Source organism: Urocitellus parryii, chromosome 6 (assembly GCF_045843805.1).
Source record: "Urocitellus parryii isolate mUroPar1 chromosome 6, mUroPar1.hap1, whole genome shotgun sequence".
NCBI lineage: Eukaryota > Metazoa > Chordata > Mammalia > Rodentia > Sciuridae > Urocitellus > Urocitellus parryii.
This window is the reverse complement of record NC_135536.1, coordinates 107840404-107854844: the sequence shown is the minus strand read 5'-3', so window position 1 is coordinate 107854844 and position 14441 is coordinate 107840404. Positions and strand designations below refer to the sequence as shown.

Here is a 14441-nt window from a genome sequence, read left to right as displayed (position 1 = left end):
TGCCTAATAGCTCTGTGGTTGGTTTTTTACCATGATGAGGTGGGATTCCACACCTAACACAGCTTTTGCAAATGCTTTGAAGTTCTGAAATGCTGTCAAAAGCTGCCAAGCAGCACTGTGGTCTACCTTAAGGACAGTAAGCCTAAATTTGATGAACATGATATCAGACAGAGCTTTAGCATTTACCCTGGGTGCTAAGAACTAAAATCCTGGGCTGAGGAAGATGAGAGCTTCCTGGAAAATGTCCAAAGGTTCAGCAACTGGTAAATATCAAAGTGCCTAATTAAACATGCTACATGCTCTAGGTAGGACAGCAAGAAAACATTTCATCACAGCCAACAGGGCTGCTGTGCAAGACTGCTTCTAAACATTTCCACCACTTCATGTGGCTTTCCAAAGGAAGTCCGGAGTAACTAAAAAAAAAAAAAAAAAAAGCAGATTTATTTCTTCCTCTAAAGACAACCAGGCACCTAAATCCTTTCAGGTTTTTACTAATTCAAAGAAAAACCTTCAAACATAAAAACCCATCTCTTGACACAGTATGTCCAATAATTATTCACTAAAAATATTGCTAATACTGAAATGTAGCCATAACATGTTGGAGGGCACATCGCTACCTGTTTTATTTAGAAAACAGCATATGTCTGGTGTGTTGCCATCTCTGTGGCAAATGTTAAAAATCCACCACAGCCATCAGTCTTGCTGCTCAGATATGACCTCAGACCCTGCAGAAGATGGCATTCCAGGCAACCACTACTAACCCACCAGTACTGGCATTTTTCACCCCAGATTTGCACTATTTCTCAACACACTATGCTGAAGCCTATCCATCCTAGCCCTGGTATTCCTCAACTTACTGTGTCAAAACAGCAAATTGCATCTTTTAAAAAAATCATTTTGTGATAATTTCAAGATTAAAGTGAAACTTTCATTTAAACCATAAAATGATAAATTCTTCCTACAATAAGTGTAGAAAACATAACTTCACGTCAGTTTTACTCTAGATACATGCTGTTCTAGTGAGAGATATGCAAATGGTTCTATATAATAAATGTTTATATGCATTTTTTTAAAAAAAAGAATTTGGCTGTATTGAACCCAAACACCCAGTCTAATTCTAATCCACTCAGTACCCTGTCACTCAAATAAGTGCTGGGCAGAACACAGACACAAACACAGCTCCATCTGCTAATTAAAAATGGGCATGAAACTGTTAACAGGCATCTGTTGCATTGTTTGAAGCTAATGGGCAGAGACAAAGCTGAAATGGCTCTTCTAATGCAAACCCAGTGATTTCACTCATTTTCTATTTGGTATTTATGTTAGTGGGGGGTTGAAAGCAGGGTGTTCAAATAATAGCTTATTATGCAGACTGAAAGATAAGTGAAATATCTTTTATATTGTTAAACAACACTTTAAAAGAGATTATAGAAAGATATACAGCATTTTATGCTGGGGGAGATGACACTCTTGTGTTAAAAATTCAAATTAAACACTTTTAATTCAGACATCACCTAATCATCTCTAACACCATAAAAGAATAACAACAAACTCAGGCAATGCTTTACAGCTCTTACTGTGCTCTCACAATTCTCTCACAATTCACATCTATCCTTTCACTCGTCCAACTGTGCAATCACTTCATACAGGCCTTGGAAATTTAAAAGTTAAATAAGACTTGATTCTTACCTTAGACAACTCACAGCAAACCTGAAAAGTAATACAGTATTCTTACACCCTACTGAACATGAAGGAACCAAGGCTCTAGAAGGACAACCCACTTACCAAAGGCCTTGAAGTTAGGAGAAGCATATGCCAGGATAGGAACTCAGATCTGACTCTAGACCCATAGTTAATTTAACATGTTGGGCGGGGGATGTGGCTCAAGTGGTAGCGCGCTCGCCTGGCATGCGTGCGGCCTGGGTTCGATCCTCAGCACCACATACAAACAAAGATGTTGTGTCCACCAATAACTAAAAAATAAATCTTAAGATTCTTTCTCTCTCTCTTTCTTTCTCTCTCTCTCTCTCTCTCTCTCTCTCTCTCTCTCTCTCATCTTTCTCTCTCTCTTTAAAAGAAAAAAAATTTTAACATGCTATCTCCCTAACACCAACCACAAACCAACCACCAACAACTTCACTGCCTGGAAAATGAAAATAATTTAGGACTTCTCCTTATATACACCATCTCTGATTAAAGTATCAATTTTAAAGTACCTAATCATCACAGATCCTTGACCATCATGCCTGGTTTGTAAGCTGGCAGCTCACAACTTCATGTAGCCACAGACATGTCTGTTTGGCCCTTACACTATTTTGTTGTTTAACTGCCCATAATTTTGGGGTTTTATGAGAGATTTTTAGCCTATCTTGAAATATGAGAAGACTTTCCAGCATGGTGATGGTAAAACTGCAGCTGAAATGCAGACATTGGATTCCCTATACCTTACTGCCTCCCATTCAGGGCCCAATCACCTTATTCATAGCTCCTCCCTGGCCTATTTGAGTTTGCACCCCTGACCTAAGAAACAGTCTACAATCCTACCCTAAAGTTCCCTTTTGTTTTCCCATGGCTATTTACATTTCAGAAGCTTGGTGATCTCACACTTTACAATATTATTCACTACCTAAAATCTACTTCCCCAACCCCCCTCCAACCCTCTTCTTATCTTACTATGAAAATTCATTCCTGCAAAATTTTCCCAAGTAACAACTCTAACACCCATGGGAAAGCTGATCCCAGAGCAGAGCTGTGCGCAGGCTGGCAGAACTAGACCAGCACCAGCTCAGGCCATGCTAGCAGCTCTCTGGTCTTCCCATTCTGGCTCCATGGTTCTTTTCAGATCAGTTATGGGATTCAATTCAAAACTCAACTGCTAAATTTTTCCTTGTCTTCAAAGGTTAGACTTATTTCCCTCTAAAACAACATCTAAAACTATTCTCCTCCAGCTTTTCTAAGTGGATCCAAACAATGTTGCAGTTGTTGCCAAGAGAACCCCCTCCCTGACTTGCTGTTTGTAGAACAGATGGTGAAGCTCTTTATTAAAGGACACTTATTCCTAAGACAGATCCACATCTAAATCCAAGACTCAGTTTCCCTGTGCCCATCCTTAATTTGTAGAAAGCTTTTTCATTCACTAGCACATTAATTAAGGAGATAAATTTAACCCTTCACACCCAGTATTAAATGCCACTTTTTCTGAACTAGTGCTGCTATTGAAGTTATCACTTAGATGAGAAATCTACTGACAGCTCAGAAAGAACACAATGACATTAAAACAAGGCTTTATGCACAAAATGTTCAATCTGAACTTGCATGTTCCTTGCATATTTTTCTTTAAGAAGCTGAAACCAAAGAAAACAACTATGAAAATTAAAATCAACTTGCTGTACATATCTGGATTAATGTTGATCTCATCTTGGATAAAAATGTAAATATGACAGAGTTTGTTTTTTAGTCAATAAATCTTGATAAAAGCTTTGAAATGCTACCAATCAAAAAACACTTTTTAATTTTAAGCAAAAGTCAACAAACTTTTTTTTTTAATAAAGGACCAGTTAGTAAATATTTTTGAGCTTTCTGGTATACATTTGGCCTCTGTTGCATATTCTTCATTGTTTTGTTTTATTTCTTAAATAATCTTTAAAAATGTAAAAACCAGCTGGGTGTAGTGGTGCACACCTAAATCCCAGAGACTTGGAAGGCTGAGGCAGGAGGATCACAAGTTCAGGATCAACCTCAGCAATTTGTCAAGGCCCTAAGGACTTAGTGAGACCCTGTCTCAAAATAAAAAATAAAAAGGGCTGGGGAGGGCTGGAGTTGTGGCTCAGCGGTAGAGTGCTCGCCTAGTATGTGCAAGACCCTGGGTTCGATCCTCAGCATCACATAAAAACAAACAAATAAAATAAAGGTATTGTGTCCAACTACTACTAAAATATAAATATTTTTAAAAGGAGGCGGGGGCTGGGGAAAAATTAAAAAGTGGCTCAGTGGTTAGGCATCCCTGGGTTCAATCCCCAGTACTGGAAAAAAAAAAAAAAAAAAGTAAAAACTATTCTTAGCTTGTGGACTACACAGAAAGAGGCTGCAGGCCACATATGGCCCATGGGCTATTATGTATTAACCCTGATTTTAAGAAAAGGGAACTCAAGAAAAATATGCAATGTCACAGAATAAAATGTCTAAAAGTGTTCTAACAAGACTAAGCTGCAACAATTACCAACATGTGGCTATTAATTATTTCATTAGTTATTTTGATCACGGAAGAAATTTTTTATGGCAGAACGTACTTTGATCTTCTAAGCTGAAACTACAAACATAGAAAGAAAGGGCAAAGAACAGCTACAAATGCTAAGTTACCCCACTATAAACTCTTATAGGGATCAGAGCCATTTAATGGACATTGACTATTTCCCTAAGCAGACACGGTTAATGAAAGTGGAAACATCTGGGTTAGGGTTGTGGCTCAGTAGTAGAGTGCTTGCCTAGCATGTGTGAGGTACTGAGTTCTATTCTCAGCACCGAATATAAATAAATAAATAAAATAATGATCCATCAACACCTAAAAAAAATATTTTTAAAAAAAGTGGAAGCATCCTAACTTCCTCACACAGGCAAGCGTGCAAAATCTAATTCTTCCCGGAAAAGGTGGTGACTTGAATTTATGGAGATGATCATACAGATCAGAAATAACAGCAGCTCATTGTGAAAAGTGACAGACTCAGATTTGGAGTTTTACTGAAGGCTTCGCTACAACCAGCTATGTAATTTTGAGAACATCAACTAAACATTCATTTTCTCATTTATAAAATTAGGGTGGGGCACAAAGAAGATAATTTCTAAGACTCTGCTGTCAAAGTATGACTATTCTAAATAATGAAACCACTCAGGAAATACCTAACAGGAAGAAGGGGGTAGGGCAGGGGAGAGACAGCAAAGGGAAGAAGTTTAGATTGTCCTGTTAGAGGACAGGGCTGAGTTATTTGTTCTACCAGCATCTTGTTTCACATAGGGTCATTTTAAGATATCAATATGTATCTGTATCAATATTAAAAGGCAGCCACATCCCATAGGACATATATGATTAATCGTATTACCATTCCTGATTGCCTTAATGTTATATTTTACAATATAGTAATGTTAATAATGGTTATATAAAGGACGTTTTTTTGGAACCAATCAATCACGAATTTTTTTAAATTTTCAAATATCTGAACTGAAAGGTCAGTTGGTCTTGAACACTGTGCCTATAATCTCTTCAAGTGGATAAAACAACCCATACTCCATGTTTAACAACTATTACCTGAATGATATATACTGGAAGATCCCCAACAAGTCAGATAAAAGAAATCATTGACCACAGCAAAGCACAGAAAGGAAATGAAAGAGACAGAGAATGGTAAGAACTTAAGAGAAGGGAGAAGAAGAAAGTATCTATAAGACAACTATATCTGGAACCAAAATGATAATGGTCTCCTTCCTTTTGATGACAGAACTCCTATCACAACAGTGTCTGAAGATGGCAGGCTCCCATTTTTAAAAACTACACAAACTTTGAACAGGCAAAATTAAGACTTAAAAGTATCTTCATGGGAAGAAAACAGATATGTGTACATATCTACCAAAACATACACGCAAACCCCAGGCATTAAGAAATGAGTATTTCCTGTGATGTAGAGTTTATCAAGTTATGTCAGTAATGCTAAAGCAGACCTTTGTCAAAACCCTTTCACAGAAAACCCCAGAAATTTACACATGTAGGTACAATATGACTGGAGAGGAGATGGGCCACCAACTGTCACCTCAACATTTCAGATCATTTAAAGATAGGGTAAAGGCTTAGGGGAAGTAACTTTGCCTCTAAAGAGGTGAACACCACAGTGATGAATCTAGTGGAATTTTTCACTAGAACGGTGTTAACATTCAGCTTATTTTCCTAGCTTAATTTCAATGGCAAAGCATTAGGTTTCAGGTACATAAATTCTCCTGCTGTTTGAAGGTAGTGTGCTACCACTTCCTGTTGGAGCTCTGAGGCTAAATAAGAGGCATGGGATTTTCCCCTCCTCCTCCAGGTCAACTGAAGAAGACACAGCTCACAGCTTCTGTTTACCACATCCACCACACAAGCTCCCCCATGAGATTCACCCCATTTAATGTCTACCTCCTATTCTAAACTGCTACAGGATGCTGGTTTTCATTTCTTAATAGCTGCAACCATCCAAAGAAGCTCAGAAGCTCATTTCAATCATATATATATATATATATAATATTATATTATATATATGCCACACAAGAAAAATTTGAATCCTCAAAATATATATGCATACATATTTACACATATTTATAATTATATTGGGTTATTGGGTGCTGAGGATTGAATCTAGGGCCCTCATGCCTGCTAATCATATGCTGTACCACTGAGCTAAACAACCCCAGCACAAAAAAGTAAGAGTTAAAAGCTACTATTTTGCTGGTATGGTGGCGCATGCCTGTAATCCCAGAAGCTAGGGAGGCTGAGGCAGGAGGATCATGAGTTCAAAGCCAGCCTCAGCAAAAAGCAAGGTGCTAGGCAACTCAATGAGACCCTTTCTCTAAATACAAACTAGGACTGGGGATGTGGCTCAGTAGTCGGGTACACCTAAGTTCAAGGCCTGTACCCAAAAATAAAAATTTTTTTAAAAAAGCTACTATTTTAAAAGGAGCAGATGCCCTTACACAAAATGGGGGACAAAAATTAAGGGGAGGGGGAGAAAACTAATGAAATTATTATGAACAAGCAAAAAAAAAATTCAAGGAACTTAACAGAAATATCATCAGTGAGACTTACTCACTTTCAAGGCAAGATATTTCTAGGAGTGTCCCACATAGAATGGGCAAAGGGTACCCACTAGTTAGAAATTGTCCTTTACCAACTGTATTGCAATATGCACTCAACAGTGAAAAAAAGTTATTTGGAGTTTTGAAATTAGTACCAATGTCAAAATTAATGCCTTTTGTTGCTGTACCAGCTCCTACCAAATCTCTTAGGAATATACTTGAGAGATGACATTTAAAGTCTGCTTCCTCAGAAAAGAAAAAGTCCCACTCAAGACTGACTGCCAAGAACTTGCAACTTAAACTTCCCTAAGCCCAGACATCATAACACTCAGGAGATTTTAGACCATGCAATCTGTATGAAAGCAATCAGAATAACAAATGAGAGTCTTTTCCAATACTTGAAAAGTACTCTATACCCATGCATTCTTTTTTTGAAATGATGAATTATCCTTAAAACTCACAAATATTTAAACACATTTATTACCAAGCAGTAGTTCTCTATTATTTCTCAACCCAGAAATGCATGGTGAAATATGAAAGATGTGTTAATAAACTACTATTAGAGGCCAGGCACATCATACAGGCAACCAAAAGCTAAGATTCTTAAGGTACTTACTTAACTCTACTTAATTTAAGGGAAATGATGTTAAGGTCATTTCCACATTCAGCTTAAACCAGTTTTGATTTGTTCTTCAGTTTATAGTAAGTTAGAGATCTTGTTACCTCAACATGTCTTTCACTACAAATGGATGAAGGACAGCTCCCAGTCAACATTAGAAAAAACTCTTGAATCAACTGGAAGTAATTGGGGGGTATATCATATGTTGTGATTCATTTAACAAGTAATAATCAGAACCAAAACAAAATACACAGGCATGCAGGAAGAATTTTAGATCAGTTCCTTGGTTTAAAAGTTAAATATTCAAGTCCCATTCCTCAGGAGATGGTAGTAAAGAGGTGAACCATATTTTCCTGACCACATCATTCATAAAAGTCACCAACAACTTTAACAAACTCAGAACAATTTAATGCTCCATTGACATTATTCTATCATTAGTCATTTTTGTTTTCTCCTTGATCCAAGAGAAGTAAAGAGAAAATCATAACCAATGCTCCCAGATATTGGGAAATGTCCTATGCCCCACTGCTTTCCATTTCCTCTCCCTTTTCCATCTTCTCTGATCAACCTCTTTACAACATATGTTGCTTCCCCTTTTCTTTTTCTCACACCCAGCTCTCCTTTACTTTCTCCACCAAGTATTCGCCTGCCGTCCACTGGTTCCCGGAACCCTTCTCCCACCTGCAATTTTCTTCTGCCCTCTCTCACGGCATCTACGTCCGGATTTCTTATGGCCAATGTCCCCTCATCTTTCACCTCCCGATCATTCATTTCCCTCAGTTCCCTTCCAATTAACTGCCTGGTCTCACTTCTCTTGTCCCTAGTGTCCTCTGTTCCTTTACTTCACGTCCCTCTCATTCTTCCCCCTTCACGTTTCCTTCCTCTTTGCTGTCTTTTAATCCATTTTCATATATACTATCCCCTCTTCTCTCTCCCTGAGATTTCCTGTGTTCCCCCACTTTGTCCCTCTGGGATCCCTCCTTGTCAACCTCAGCCCCTGAACCCTCTCGTTTCCCCAATAGCCCTTGTTTCTCCGGTTTCCCCTTCCTTTGCCCCCTCCACACCCCCGCCTCACGTCCCCGCCCGCCCCTCTCCCTCAAGCCTTCGCCCTCACTCACAGCCCTCGCCTCCCTACGGTTCCTGAGGTCTCCTCTCCTAGGCTTCCAAGCCCTCGCTCGCCCTCTCCCAGGCCCCCAAGTACCCGCCCCCCATTTCTCACTCCCAGTCCCGGGCCGCGGCCCCTCCCTCACCGATGGTGGAGATGAACGTAGTGTTGAAGGCGTCCTCGGAGAAGCGGAACAGAAGGCAGGTCTTGCCCACGCCCGAGTCGCCGATCAGCAGCAGCTTGAACAGATAATCGTACGTCTTCGCCATCTTCTCGCTCCGGCCCTCTGACCCGAGAGCGAGAGAAGGCGGTGGAGAGAGGCCGGGAGGGGGCCGCGGCTAGGGGGCGTGCCCGCCGAGCCGCCGCTCGCTCCGCCCTGCACCCCACCCCACCCACCCCCAGAAGGACTGCGCGCCCCGCCCCGTGGCCAATCCGTGGAGTCTTCGTCATCACCGCCCGCGTCCCGGGGCTTCATGGGACTGGTAGTGCCTTTGGGAAACCTCGGGCGTGCCCGGTGCGGACAGTCCAGACCGCCACAGCAGACGATCTGTTCTGGGTGGTGTGATCTGTGGACTAGGCATTTCCACCCTAGCAGGGAAGGGAGGATTCATTTTGAACTCTGCTTATCGCGCCGTCGGAACTTAACTTGGTTGTTTCTTTGTTTGCCTTCCAAATCCAGGACTTAGGAATCCGAGTCCCGCAGCTCCCGCATTTCTTCCGCTGGGACCCCGGAGCCAGGATGCTTTCTTAGAGTGACTGTGGCGCAGCTTGCAAAGTATTATCCGTCTTCGTCAATTCCTGACCAGCACCACTGCTTAAGCACCCTCCCGCAGTCCCCCAGTCACAGCTGGAAAACAATGATAACCATGCTAACTTGAACTCTATTCATGCCGCGGAAACCATGGCCAAAAGTGATGACTGTTTTAAAGGATTTGCTACGCAGACTGCCCCCATCTTTCTGCGGGAGGATGGATTTAAATTTTAGAAATCTGGGAAGGCTGTGCTACAGTTTTGTGCCCTATAAAATAACAAGCATCATCGGAGGCGGGAACTTTGGCTATGGGAATTTAAAGAATAAGATTTGGATTTTACAGACAGTACTATCTCCTAGGTGCATATATGATATTTATAGGACCAATGTAATTCTATATCATGTACACTCAGAAGAATGGGAAGTTATACTCCATATATGTATAATATGTCAAAATGCATTCTATTTTCATGTATGAATAATTACAACAAATTTTTTAAATTTTGGATTTTAGGCTTGGTTCAGTCGCTTTAACCACTCTGACAAGTCACTGGGGGTTCTTCTGTAAACCTCGGTTTTCTCATCTATAAAATGGATATAGAACAAGCTATTACATAGGGTTGTAGTGAGAATTACATACCTAATGTGAAAGCACTTTGAAAACCATTAGGCACTGTAGAAGTGTTAGTGATGTTTATATTCAGCATCCTTCAGTAGGCTTTCAAAGAGTGACAATGAATGGAGAAAATAGCATTGTTATACTCAGTTTAATCCTTTATTATTTATTGTCTTAGACTAATTATTTTGTAGGTGTATTATTCAGTACTCTTTTATTTGCTAGTGGTAGAAACCCAATCAGATCAAGCTCCTATGAAAGGAGACTTTACTGGTTCCTGTGATGTAGAGGAGTAGCTTAGGAGACCAGGAGCCCCATTTCCATCAAGAACCTCCTCTTATCCCTTTTCAGTTTTAATGTCTTAATATGTCAAATACCAACAGCTAAAACCCATATGTTAAAAAAAAAACATGATAAAAACTCTTTGGAGTCCTAGAAACTTTTTAAGAAAATAAAGGGGTCCTGAAACCAAAATATGAGAGAACCACTGACCCAGACATTTACCTTAGATATAAGGAAACACCTGGAAAATTAGAAGTTAGTAAAGGAACCAGTGGACTCAACCATTGGTGCAGTAAGAAAAAATAATTGGATAATTAATTGAACAAATCAACAGGCTCTGCTAAGACACATCTTGAGTACCTTGTGATTTCATGTACAATGCCACTGATGTTAATCCTATTGTGACAGAAAATTTAATATTGGACTAATATTGGCCTTTATCTTCTATATGGATAGAAGATGAAAATCAACCACTTACACTTATTGATCATACTGTTCCCAGAGGGCATCAGCTGCTGTTGCTGCTGCTGCTGCTGCTGGTATTAACTGGATATCTAATTTCTGGAGCCCACTTGATGAGAACAAAACTCTAATGAGGTCAAAGTCATAGTAATGAGGAAGGATTGAGCTCCCTAATGAGGAAGGATTATGCTCTTTGGCACAAACAGAGCTTCTTTGCCCCAACTAGTCCTTAGGCAAACCTTCCAAGTAGGCTTCAGCCAAGGTCAGAGGAAGTGTGGACAGCTTAGTTCTTTCTATTCCTTCATCCTCCTTCCTGAAAAAAGAAAGAGAAAAAAATCTTCAAAGATTAATGGAATCTTCTTTTTAAAAGTGTATATTTATTAAAATAACTTTTTCAGTCCCACCATCTGCATTCAACTATTGTCATTTTCTTTCTGTAGGAATAAGAACACATTGATATGTAAAGAACTTCAGTTAGAGAAGCTAGAGTGGGAATTTTAAAGTCCCCAAATTTCCCTAGGGGAATTTTGTATATTTATGGGAATTAGAAAAAATAATTCTATCTTATTTTCACTTCCTCAGCTTTTCTCTAGTCCCAAATGTATATAATATTGGGACTTTCTAGTTGGTAAGTTTGTGTACCACTGCTAAACCATTCCATCATTTTGATCTATTGATGCTATTTCAAGAAATATCATATTTTTCTTTTATGCAGTATTCATTTCATATTTTGTGAAATAACATATTTGAGACCAGATTCTTGGTGGTAGTGACTGAGTACTATAGGGTCAAGGCATCTTGCTCAAAGGTTTAAACATTTGTAGAGCTGAGGGTTTCACAGGTAACAGGTTCCTAATTGCTGTTGTTCTCCAAGTGGTATTAGCAGACTCTTGTCTAAAACTCCATGTTACAATGCTCTGAGGAAAACACATTGATACTTTTTGCCAGTTGCCCAAACCCAACCTATAAATGCTATATCACTATAGAGTATTAGGCAGACCAGACATTTAATTTGACTAAGAAAATACTTATTAAAGCAAATGTAGAGTTACCATTCTGCATGACAGCTCAACTACATAAATCTAGTATCCAAGTGTGGATTTTGTTAGACCAGCATTCTTGATTTTAGGAAACTACTCTTAACCCACAGGTAACTGTAAAACATGGTACTTCACTCTTCTAGCCACAGAGGTTAGCATCTCGCTTTGGCTGGATCAAACTGAATTCTTTCTTGTGATCTTTCTAATGAGAAGGGATGATGGGGCTGTAAGGAGGTCTGTCTGGTATGAAGTCTTATGTGAGCTTTACACTGGTTTTGATCAGAGCTTTAGTTCTTCATTGTTCTGTATTATCTTGTTCCTGCCCTCCTCTATACCTACTTCATCCTCATGCTAACTTTCCTCCTGATAGCAAGCAAGACTGCAATGTTGTATGGTTCCAAAGGTGATATTTACCTCCTACAGTAGTTATTCATCTTGGGAGTAAAGACACCTGAGAATCTACAAACATATTCTTAAGGGTCTATGTGTTCTCTATGCAAGTTTTCTAAATTATTTTAAGAATTTTTAAACTGGTCTAAATTAAATTTCTTTATTACACCTGAGTGCTAGAAATGTCTCCTTTATTGCTTAAGTGAAATTAAGTGTTGGTGAGATTTCACACACACACACACACACACACACACACACACTTGTCAAGGGTGGGAAAAACAGGGATCAGTCATCATTGGGACTTTACCTCCATTTAATAGTGTTGTAGTAGAGCATGGGTGCTTAACTGGTCCTGAAAAAATAAAAGCAAAGCAACCTATGGCCATCAGTTTGCACCATCAGTGTTGACACTTCTGCCCACCCACTCTTGAGTGCTGGACCTCTGCCATCTGTTGAGCACAGCTGTCTCTCTCGAATGCTGCAAAAATGTCCTTCCTGGTATTTATCTTCACTGACTGATGACTCAACTATCAAATAGTTATCTTTTATTATTGAATAGTTTGTATACTTCTTTGTATCTTTTATTATTGAATAGTTTGTATACTTCTTTGTCTTTTCTCTTAAAACTTGAGCCCTTTGAGGAAAGAGAAGTTGCTAAATTCTTACTGCATCTCCAGCATGCCTAGCAGGATGCTTTATACATAGTAGGTACTCAGTTGAGTTGTTGAATGAATGAATAAATATATAACCATAATGCTAGCAATCTAGCTGATTTTAAAACATTTAGGACATTCTGGTTTATTATTTGCCATAAGATCTATTTACTTTGGGCCTTGCCAAGACCTTTCTGTTTATACTCCACCTTGTATTTATATGTTATTAATTCTGTAAGCACACTATTCATTGTTGTGTTTAATAAATAAGTGTGATTATATATTGTGTTTCTAGTTTGTCAAGATCACATTGAATGATAAGCCCTTAAAAATACCAATTTCTTTTATCACCTGTGTGTCATCTAAAAACATGCTATTTTTTTAGTGATATTCTTATGGCATAATTCTATAATTATCTTCATCAGAGAAGGACAAACTGTACTCTTCCACCCACTGATTTTCTGAGCAATCATTGGATGAATAATGTCCACTCAAACAAATATTCATTAAGCTTACATTATGAAATCAGCTCAGCAAGGCCCCCTGGAGGATACAAAGAGATCTACCATGTGGTCCCTGCCCTATATTTGCTCCCAGCTAATTGAGAAGAGAGCAGGTAAGTGAAAAGTTCAATGATAAATGAGAGGCAGATATTTGGACGATACACACTGCATTTACTACAATAGATCAAGTGCCCATTCTGATTTGTTGACTTTTTAAAAATTTTCTTTACTTACAGATGGACACGTTACCTTTATTTATTTATTTTTATGTGGAGCTAAGGATCAAACCCAGGGCCTCACACTTGCTAGGCAAGTGCTCTACCATTGAGTTACAACCCCAGCCCCCTGATGGATTGACTTTTAATTCAGATTGCTGAGGCACCCATCCTGATTGGTTGAATCTTCATTTTGATTATTTGGACATCCATTCTGGTAGGCCAGACTTCCACTCTGATCACATGCTCATTTGAAACTGATTTTTACATATTTTTGCATATGGTCATGGATGCAAAAGTTAAATTAAAAATGAGATACTATTTTTAAAATGCTGCATGAAAGTATATTATCTGCTTGACAAGTCTTTACAGACCCTGCTTCTTATAACAAAGTCAGCATGGTGTAGATGAGATGAGAGGACATTATTCATCCCTCAGTCCTGAGTTAAGGAACATGATTGAAAGGGAGGCCATCTTTGTCTTAGGCCCCTAGAATATGGGCAAGAGACAAGACCAATGGCCAGATGAAGGCAAAACATTTTTCTTGGGTGTTAGGAGTGGATCTTAATTGCCTCAAATAAAAAAGAAATCACCCAAGTTGCAATTATTCTGCTGACTACATACATGTTTTATAGGGTCCAGCCCACAGAAGAGGTACAGCTTATCATACCTAGAGCATAGGCTTCAATATTCTACTCTACTGAAGGTTGGCTTAGAAAAAAATCCATTCTAGGAACCACCATTTTTGACCCAGCTATCCCACTCCTTGGTCTATACCCAAAGGACTTAAAAACAGCATACTACAGGGACACAGCCACATCAATGTTTATTGCAGCACAATTCACAATAGCTAAATTGTGGAACCAACCTAGATGCCTATCAGTAGATGAATGGATAAAGAAAATGTGGTATTTATACACAATGGAATATTATTCAACAATAAAAGAGAATAAAATCATGACATTTGCAGGTAAATGGATGGAGTTGGA

At 39.0% G+C, this 14441-nt stretch overlaps 1 protein-coding gene across 1 annotated transcript in view; it reads right to left on the bottom strand.

The window, feature by feature from the left end:
* Positions 1–8870, bottom strand: part of Rab8b (RAB8B, member RAS oncogene family) — a 64009-nt gene extending 55139 nt beyond the window's left edge. Inside the window, exon 1 of the mRNA XM_026384890.2 lies at positions 8686–8870. Within this exon, the coding sequence (XP_026240675.1) occupies positions 8686–8809 (124 nt within the window). The 5' untranslated portion in view covers positions 8810–8870. The remainder of the gene's footprint in view (positions 1–8685) is intronic.
* Between the last annotated feature and the right edge of the window lie 5571 nt (positions 8871–14441).